Source organism: Equus asinus, chromosome 8 (genome assembly GCF_041296235.1).
Source record: "Equus asinus isolate D_3611 breed Donkey chromosome 8, EquAss-T2T_v2, whole genome shotgun sequence".
Lineage (NCBI taxonomy): Eukaryota > Metazoa > Chordata > Mammalia > Perissodactyla > Equidae > Equus > Equus asinus.
In genome coordinates, this window is record NC_091797.1 from 13,619,785 (window position 1) to 13,629,942 (window position 10,158).

At 41.7% G+C, this 10,158-nt stretch overlaps 1 protein-coding gene across 6 annotated transcripts in view; it reads left to right on the forward strand.

Moving 5' to 3' along the window:
- Positions 1-8,116, forward strand: part of CILK1 (ciliogenesis associated kinase 1) — a 35,472-nt gene extending 27,356 nt beyond the window's left edge. For 3 of the 6 annotated variants that reach the window (XM_070514739.1, XM_070514740.1, XM_070514742.1), the window contains 4 exons: positions 703-831; positions 3,361-3,483; positions 4,507-4,642; positions 6,776-8,116. In XM_070514739.1, the coding sequence (XP_070370840.1) occupies positions 703-831; positions 3,361-3,483; positions 4,507-4,642; positions 6,776-6,818 (431 nt within the window). In that variant the 3' untranslated portion in view covers positions 6,819-8,116. Of the gene's footprint in view, positions 1-702; positions 832-2,040; positions 2,334-3,360; positions 3,484-4,506 lie in introns of those variants that run through there. The other 3 variants (XR_011504944.1, XM_014863876.3, XM_070514741.1) reach the window with 3 other exon arrangements.
- Positions 8,117-10,158: the final 2,042 nt, after the last annotated feature.

The following is a 10,158-nucleotide window of genomic DNA, read 5'->3' on the forward strand; positions in this document are numbered from 1 at the left end:
AGTTACAGTGACCACAGGCAAAAGGGAGCAGGCAGGGAGTTGGAGAGTTGTTCCTTTTTGGCTCTAGGGGAAGAAGGAGAAGGAACAAGATGAATTCAGTCCTTCAGTTCTGAAAAATAGCTGCAATGTCTGACGTAAGTGGGAAAGTGGGCGGTCCAGAGGGAAAGTGGTTTGGCTTGAGGTTGAGGTCAAGTCAGCCTTTGACGTGAGGGAGTTGGTGAGGATCCTTGGTACAGACCAGAGTCATCAGTTTGTGATAGTGATGGTGGTCCTTGTCAGGTGAGAAGATGGGATCTCGGGGGACAGAAGGCAGAAAGAGGAGAGCAGAGGGATGCAGATGTGGGGGGTGGGGTGGGGGTTGGAGAAGAACTTGCAAAGGTGACAGAAAGGCAGAGGAGGAACATCCAGGAGCCCTGAAGCCCAGGACAGCGCCAGAGGGGGTCAAGACATGGGACAGACAGATCTGTTGGTAGAAGTTGAAGAGACCTCTCAGGCTGCTCACCAGTGAGACAACATGCTAAACCCGAAGACGGCATCTTTCCTCTGCCATCTATCAGATGACATCAGCACAGTCAGTTTTTGCTTAGATCCTTGAACCGCAGGAAGGTTTTGACAAATTGGGTCTGCATTAATTTCATCTCTGAAGTCTCGTGCAAGACCAAATATGTATTTTGCATCTTAAAATCATTTCTTCCCTATTAGGAATAAATATGAGAAATGGCATACTCCCGAATCCAGGCAAGGATTTTATTCCATCTAATCCATGGTCTAGTTCTGGTGTGTCTGGAAAATCTTCAGGAACGGTATCGGTAATCAGCAAAATAAATTCAGGTGAGTAATGATTCTTAACTCCTAAATCACAAGAAGCGAATTCTCTGGATGCTGCAGGGTGGGTCCAGAGAGATGAGGGTGTAAGCTGTGGAACCACGGGGGCCTTTCTGGTGCGGAAACCCTGGGCCTCTTTTCCAGGCCTGTGCCCCTCTCCTTCTCTCAGCAGCAGGCCCTGGGGACTCAGCTCCCGCGAGGTCTGCTCTCGAGAGTAGCTGGGGAGGAGAGCAGAGTCTTCCCTGCCTCATGGGAAAAACAGAAATAACTTTACGGGGTCTTACAAAGGCTGACATCTGAGGTCCTGCTCTGTGGTGGGCGACCTCCTTCTGACTCAGCTCTAGCTGCCTTGCTCCAACTCGTCCCCTGTGTCTGATGACACAGCCTTAGCCCAGGGCATCAGAACCCCTTCTGGTTGGAAGGTGGACGGTTTGGAAGTCCCTCCCCACTTTTTTTGAAGAGATGAATGAATTTCGGAAGCCTTCAGGCTGACTAAGCCCATTGCCAGCAGACCAGTTTCCCACATCGTTTTTTTCCCTCATACAGGGAGCCCCTGCTGGGAGCTGCATCCCCTTCCACATTGCCAAGGAAACTTCTGGGCCTCACTTCTCCCTGCCTTTATCCATTATGTGTTCATTTATTGTAAGGAATACAAAAAAGAAGGAAGTAATACATCAACACCCACTTACCCACCAGCAGGTTAAGGCATCAGACTGCCAGTACACGTGAAGTCCTCACCTTCCCTCCTCCCCCGCCTCCCCCAACCCCCACCTGATCTGAGCATTTATTATTTCCATGCATTTAAAAAAATATACATGAGGGACCAGCCCCGTGGCCAAGTGGTTAAGTTCGCACACTCCGCTTCGGCAGCCCAGGGTTTTGCCAGTTCGGATCCTGGGTGCAGACATGGCATTGCTCATCAGGCCATGCTAAGGCAGTGTCCCACATGCCACAACTAGAAGGACCCAGAACTAAAATATACAACTGTGTACTGGGGGGCATTTGGGGAGGGAAAAAGCAAAAAAAAAAAAAAACATGAAATACATAGTATGTTTTGCATGTTTTAAAATTTATATGCATATAATCCTGGATCTCCACTTCATTCATTTTATTAATTACATTACGTATGTAACAATTGTACATATGTAGAATATTATATTATATAAAATATACAATATATAATTATACAATACTATAATTTATTACTTCTACTAGGCTATAATTTATCCCTTCTCTTCTGGACGAACTTGTAAGTTGTTTACGGGTTTTGCTGTTAGAGTGCTGAAATAAACATTGTCGGACCTATTGTATTGCACCGTGTGAGGGGTTCTCCGGGGATGGTGCAGTTAAAGTTAAGTTAAAGGGTCTGCTCATCTCCGACTTCACAGATATTGCCAAATTGCGCTCTGGCAGGGTATGGGAGTTGTGCTGCATCCTTGCCACTTGGTACTGTCAAGATTGTAAAATTTGTGCTAATCTGATGGGTGTGAAATGGCATTTTATTATGGCTTAAATTTGCATGTCCTGTTTACTAATGAGGTTGAGCATCTTTTCCTGTTTATTGACTGTATGTTTTTTCCCTTTTGTGACTTACCTGTTCAAGTTCTCTTCCCGTTTTTCTTCATATCTATCTGTTCACCAGAACTGCAAAACGTGCTCCAGCTGACCGACACAACGCCTCACACCAGACCATTTTTCTCACTCTGCCTTACGCAGTTGCCAAGGATGCTCTGTGTTGTAAAGACAGAGCAACTGTACCACTCATTAACCCTCTTCCTAACAGATGTAACTTCCAATTGGATAATGGCACATAGTAACATTGTTCATCATCCCATGTGTGCTGTTAAGCCTTCAAAATAAGGCTGATTATAGAGATTCATTCACCCACCCAATATATGTTGATTACTTATGATCTGTAAGGCATTCCATTAATGTCCTAGATACTAAGACGAGTGCATACAGTTTTGACCCTTGAAGCACTCTCAAGATAGAAATGACATAAAAAGTGAATTATGTAATAATAATTTCATAGTAGTTAGTCTTTTTGATTATGGACAAGAATATTTAGTGTAGAATTACTTGTAATAGCTAAATAATTAAGATAATGTGTGTGCTGATCAATCAGAGAATCATTAAATAAATTATGGTTTAGCCATACTCTAGAATTTGTATATATTGACTTGGAAGGATAGCTATTCTATATTATGGAATGGAAAAAGCAAATTTCGGAAGAGGCTAAACCTATTACTCCAAAAAGAAAGAAAATTCCAAATTTCCCTTTACTTCGATGAACCAACCAACCAGGCTCCGCTGGGGCGTGGGCTACAGGAGCAGCACAGTCTTTGCCCTGCGAGTCTTTCCGACAGCGTGGTGTGGTGGAATGCTCTGCTCAGAATTCCCTGTTTCTATCATAATTCTTTTTTCCTTCCTAACAGTCAGAACCTACTCTTTGTTGTTCTGCACTGCTGTCCTTTAACCCTGTGGTGTCATGTGCATGTGTCCTTGTAGTAATGAGCTTTCCCCTTTGCACATCAGTGGGTTCCGGCTCTGCAAGTTCTAGAGGACTGACTGGAAACTACATCCCTTCCTTTCTGAAAAAAGAAATCGGTTCTGCTATGCAGAGGGTACACCTGGCCCCTATCCCAGACCCTTCCCCTGGTAAGTTCTATTTCGGATCCTTCACGACTTGATTCAACAAATAGTTATTGAACAACTGCCTGGTGACAGGCAGGTTTTAGGCCTAGGGTCCGCCAAGGAAGGAGGCAGACAAAACTCCATGTCCTTGTGGAACTTGTACTCTCTAAACAATAAGCAAATTGAATAAGACGCTCCTAAGTGCTCAGGAGAAAAATAAAGCAGGCAGGCAGTAGGGAGTGTGGGGGTTGGAGTGTGGGGTGCAGATTGCAGTTTTAGACAGGGTAGCCAAAGAAGACGTCACCGCAAGGTGGAGTGAGGATGGAGACATTGAGTAAAGATCTGAAGATGGTGAGTGAGCGAGCCATGCAATATGGGGGAGACTATTCTAGATGGGATTCTTAGTGCGTGGGTGTCAAGGCCGGACAGGCCTGGCATCTTCAAGGGATAGCGAGGGGTGCAGGAGTGGCGTGAGTGAGAGGAGGCGAGGAGGAAGAGGAAGTCAGAGAGGCAAGAAGAGGCCTGACCGTATGAGGCCCTGCAGGCCACCATAAGCACGTTGTCATTGACTCTGAGCGACCTGGGAGCCACCGGAGGGTTTTGAGCAGAGGAGTAAGGTGATCTGACTTCCATCTTCCAGGCTCACTCAGGTTGCTGCTTGTCACTAGATGGAAAGCAGGGAGCAAAGTTGGAAGCAGGAAACCAATTGGGAGGCTGTTGTAATTATCCAGCAAAGAATGATGCTGGCCTGGGCCGGGGTGGTCATAGTTGGGTTGGGCCAGATTCTGGATATATTTGGAAGGTAGAGCCAATAGGATTTGCTGACAAATTTTAATTAAGTAGGATAAGAGAAAAAGAGAGAGGTCAGGAATGACACCAGTATTTTTGGCCTTACAACTATAGCATGGGGTTGTCCTGACTATGAGTAGGAGGCAAAAGCTGCTCTCGAACTCTCATTTTCTGATATCTTTGTCATCAAGATGCATTTATCTGCACCGTTTGCATGCGTCCCATATCAGTCAGACCCACCTTTCTCTTTCACTGCAGGTTATTCTTCCCTGAAGGCTGTGAGACCTCATCCCGGGCGACCTTTTTTCCATACCCAGCCTAGAAGCACTCCTGGGTTGATGCCCCGGCCTCCGGCCGCCCAGCCTGTGCACGGCCGGACCGACTGGGCCGCCAAGTACGCGTCTCGGCGATGACTGTCACAAAGCCCTTTGTAGGGGAAAGCAGGACACTATCCCTCATCCCACTGGTGTTCTAGCTGCAAGAACCTGTCGAGTGGTGTAAAAGCAAACAAACGCTTCATAGTTATCTTCTGAACTAAGACATTTCAATATTCTTTTTAGAATTTTTTTTAAATATTGGTTTGAATGCAATACCCTTTTTTTGTACAAAATTATTTTATTCTAAAACTGGGTCCCGTTATTTTCTTAAGCAGCAACATTTTGTATATATGGATTATGTTTTAGCATTTTATACAGTCAACTTTGTAATGAACTTTTTAAAGATTAATTGGTTTTCCTTTGGGGTTCCAGATAATATTTTATACAGATTTTTAAAAATGTAATAATATTGATGCAGTATTGCAACAGGCGTGCAATTTAAAGCTACATGATAAAGGGTTATTTACTCAACATGTGGGGATAATTGTGAAGTGCTGAAATTTCACTTGTGGTGCATCAGGTACTTCCGGCTCGTTGGACTGCCATCAGCACTAGAAAAATGATCTGCTTTTCTCAGTGTCATGTTATTGGTTTGATTTTTTGATACCGCTGTGCTGTTCAGAAAGTACTGTTGTATAATTCACTTTGTTTTGATCTTGTTCCCCAGATGAAGGAACTCTAAGTAAATATATTTTGAAATTTTGACCACAGCCCTCATGGTGGTTGGTAACATCCAGAAGAAACCCAGCTTTATACGCTATGCCATCCCCTTCTGCTTTCTTCCATTTCTGAAAGCAAATGGTATAAGTACCCACCAAAGGGAAGCCTTTCAGCCAGAAGGTTCTCCACATAAAGGTTAACACAGTCACTTAAACATGTCCCTGCCAGGACACATTGACACATGCTAAGTTTCAAAGCAGCAGCAGATTTTTTTGTTATAATAACTGATAGAATTTTGCATTCAGCTCAGTTCTCCAGGCCTGGCTGGGAACAGACAATGACTACTCTTTTGTCCTAGCCAAATTCTCAGGGCAGTTTGGGGAGCAGAAAAGATTTATGGCAGAGGTTCCACTTATCTGGGAAGTCACGGTGACCACGATGTTCTTGTCCGTCGGGTGCCACATTTGAACTCTTAACCCTTGTGTAGTTTCAACAGTGAGAACTCTCTCTGTCGGGCAGAGGCTGTTCTGTTGAGAGGAATGTTTACAGCAAGTTTGAAAAGGACAAAGCTAGTTTGGAGACAGAAAAAGACAAAAGGTCCACTCTCGTCCATCTCTTTGGGGCACATTTGCCTCCACTCATGGTTACCTGAAAGGCAAGAGGGAAGGTCACCACCGGTGAACATGATAGCATCTCAGTAGTGTGTTGACTCACATTCTCTCAGGGCACAAACTACTCTCGTTTGCTTCCAGGTTCCAGGATAGAGCAAGTTGACCCGTATGAAATTGTCATTTTTGTAGGTTAAAATGAATATTGGCACTTTGATATGCTTCAACCTAGTAAGTTGATAAAATATTGCTTTGATGTGTTAATAATACATTGCAGCCTGAACAAATTACCATGGCTCCCAGAGAGCCCTAACCTAAAATCAGGGAGTAATTTCTGCTTTGGAGAATCTGGCTCAAAAATATACTTGACCAAGCACTATGGCCACTAGAGGCATAAGAAAAGCACATAATGGATGTGGATTTGATGGGTAATGTTTTCCTGTTAACAAACTGGCGGCAAAGCTTCAAAAAATAAATATGTACATGTACGCACAACTTGAAGCTGAATTCATTTCTGTATTATATTCACAACTCATTATCTAAAGCAACAGAAAATGTGTTTTCAGAGATGACTCTTTACTGAGGTTAAAATATTTATTTTCCCTTTCTGTATTGTGTATAAAAAGTAATTTAATCTGTAACCTTACCCAGCTTGCTGGAAAGCTGGTTTTAAATTGTAAATACCCCATAGACAAGCAAATAGATTGTGAATACCATATTCTTGGCGCTCTAGCTTATGTTAAGGTCATTACACTTCTTTTTAAATTGAAAAACCTAGTTACCTGGTTATTACACATTATAAAATTGTTTTCGAATACTTGTGTAGGGCCCAAATTTGGAAAATATTTCACTTTTCTTTCTCTTCTTTCCTTTGTTTATTAGCAAACAACTTCCCTTGGGAAGCCAAACACATTTATTCATGTGAAAGTCAAGAAGCTGATGCACAGTTGAGAAAACTGGAAGACTGGAAAAGCAATGTAAATTCTTGAGAACTAACCCAAATCCTGAAATACTCTTTTTTCCCCCCTAAATGGGTAAAGGACAAATTGTATATACAAGCTGTTTCCTATAGAAGGGAATAGTGACCATCTTTTGTTATGTGAAAATAAAATGCTACCTGTTGCATATATTTTTCAGTTACTATAGAATTATAAAATGTACTGTAAGATGCCAAGAGGAATGATGAGTTTCACTGTACCTGTCCATGACTAGCTCATTTCAGAGTCGGGGAGCTTTCTGGGATGTCAGGAGATGGTGCAGGGATGGCTCTCATTCAGTGCCAGTGGCGTGCTGGGGGGTCCCTGTGTAAACTGCAGGGAAACTGCATGAGCATCAAAGCTACTCTTGGTGTGATTGTTTGTTTTACAAGAAAATTCCAGTTATTTCTAAGCCCTCCCTCAGCTCATATATGATAGGATTTAAGTAGGAAGAAAATTGATTTTCAAACAATTTTTAGAGACATCTCTTGCCTAAAGAACCATATACAGCTAATAAATTGACACTATGTCATCTCCCGGAGTTATCAAAAATTGAGTACAATCAAGGCAACACACGGAAAACAAAACAAGAATCCAAATACCGGTACTGTTGGAGTTCATGGGCACCATGATTTCTCATTTCCCTACCATCAAGCCATTGTTTTGTGCCATTTAGGAGAGAAGGAATGCAGGTGTATGTTTCAGCTCCGTGTATAACCAAAAGCAATATGTTTATAGGAAAATGTTTGACATACTAATTATTTTATCTCATTTAAAGCATACTGTAGCAACTGGTTTGTTTAATATATGTGGTTAATTTTTAGAATTATTTTTACAATTTCCAACCAAAGTACTGTATTTTATATAATTTATTGGGAAGACCTCTTCATGGAAACCATTAAGAAGACAAACTGGAGGCAAATATCACATTAATCTGTATTATCAGTTTCTTATAGACACTGTGCTAATGTGAATTTAAAATCACCAGAACAGTCTTCTGATCTCAGATGTCTCACTGCTGAGAGCAGATTATCCCCTGATTTGATTACAAGGGAGTAACTGAGAAAATACTTATTTATAAAGCAAATATTCATAATGATGAGAAGATAGGAGGACAGAAAACCACTTACTCAAGCCCCTTCTGAAATGAAATGTTGCTTCTTGAACAGTTTGTCCTGAGGTGTTTAAAAAAGTTCATTTTACATAAGAAAATTCTGCTCCAAATAAAGTTACAGTTTAAGAAAAATTGATTTGCGTGTTCTGTTTTTGCTTTCATGTTCTTCCATCAAAAGATAACAGCACAACTAGAATGACCTGGAACTAGAATATACAACTGTGTACTTTGGGGCTTTGGGGAGAAGAAGAAGAAAAGGAAAGATTGGCAACAGATGTTAGCTCAGGTGCCAATCTTTAAAAAAAAAAAGATCACTAGTATTTTCTAATTTGAACTTTTGAGATTTTATGGCTCCTCCTTAATGCTTACTACAGTGTGACTGCTGTGGCATTGGAAGCATACACTTAGAGAAGCAGCATTGTTTTCCTGCAAAGTGGAGGTTTTTTTAAATTTAGCTTTTAGCAAGTTAGGTGACTAGGGATGTTAAAAAAAAAAGGTCGAAACAATTTCTTGTTGCTGACGTCATCATGATTAATACGTATATGTTTTCATCATGATTATTACGTATATGTTTTTAGCTTTCAAGGCACACTCAAACAATATATATTGGATACATACATTGTACAATATATAATGTACAATATAAGCTTTCAAAAGAAGTTCATAACTTCACGAATTACACAGAAGTTTCCAGAGGAAGTGCATTTCCCAAACATTCTTTGAATCCTTGAAAGAATTTTGGAGGAATGTGATTAACCAATCAAACTTGTATTGGTGAATCCCCAGATGTGCCCTTCATGCTTCGAACACCGCCAGCCTGAGTGTGTGACCTCATGGTGTGTGTGCCCAGCCTGCGCCTTCAGAAGCCCCTCAGGTGCAAGCTCTCAGCTGTCCCTCCTGCCATAAAAACCTGCTGTGAAGGGGGGAGGGTGAAAGGGGTGATGAGGCATGTGTGAGGTGATGGACTGTAATCAGTCTTTGTGTGGTGAACATGACGTAATCTACACGGAAATCGAAATATGATGTACACCTGAAACATACAGAATGTTATAATCCAATGTTACTGCAATAAAAAAGCCAAAACAGATGAACAAAACCCAAAAAAACCCCTGCTGTTAGAATAGATACCAGTCATTTATGGCTAATGCTGAATTTAAGCCAATTGTTTCCCTCTTTCTGGAGTGTTTACATATAAAGCTTCTCTTAAACTGAGATTTAAAGCTCTTGATTTTTTGTTAAGGCAATTTTACCTGCTACTGAGTGGGTGGGTGAAGGGTCAAAGGCTGAGAGGACTTCGTTAGGTAGATGGATAGACACTACAAGTAAGGTTGTCCCAGACTGGCAGCAACTCCAAAGGTCTCCAAGAATAGCATGATTTCAAGGGCTTCCAAGGAATAAACTGACCAAAGGGTTTCTGTCATTGAATGGCAGAATTATTATAACAGGACTTTTAATTTCTCCACAAGCCTGGTAATAATAGCGTCTTATGATATTGCCTTAGTTTCTCTTTCAGGCAAACAAGATCGCTAGGATAATGTGACCCCTGTAATATTAGGTGGGACATATGAAGTTGCCGTCTTTGTAAGTTAGAAGAAAATAGTAAAGTATCAGCAATTTGATATGGTTCAAACAATTAGAAATAAGGAAATGGAGATAAATGTTTGGCTTATGAACAAAATTGAATAATGTTTGTCCTAGCTAGTTCAATTAAAATAAATCCTTGTAGAAAGATGGGTTGGAAAAAACGAAAAGAATGATCACTTTCAGCGGGCTTGGAAGATAATGGCTTCCTACCCATGTTAAACTGAGTAATCTGTGCTAGGTCAGAATTAGAAACATGAAATTGAACATACAGTGTTATTTGTGTTCGAAAGTGTGCCTTTTCTGACTCGGGGTGCCCAGCTGTTGTTGGTTTGCTTCTCTGCTTCCTTTACGTCCTTTCTCTGGATCAGCTCATCCTGTTGCTGCCGGTTTGATCCATCCCAACCCTCTCTTCTGAGTCATCACCGTCTAGGGGACATTTTCAGTCGGATGGCTCATAGGAGTGAAAGACAAATCTACTCATTATTATTTTCCCCACAACTTGTCCTCCTCTACCACCCTTTATGGAGCTAGAAACCAAGGCATTTTCTTTCTTTCTTTTTCTCTCCCTCACCCCCTCCCTCTCTCCCTCC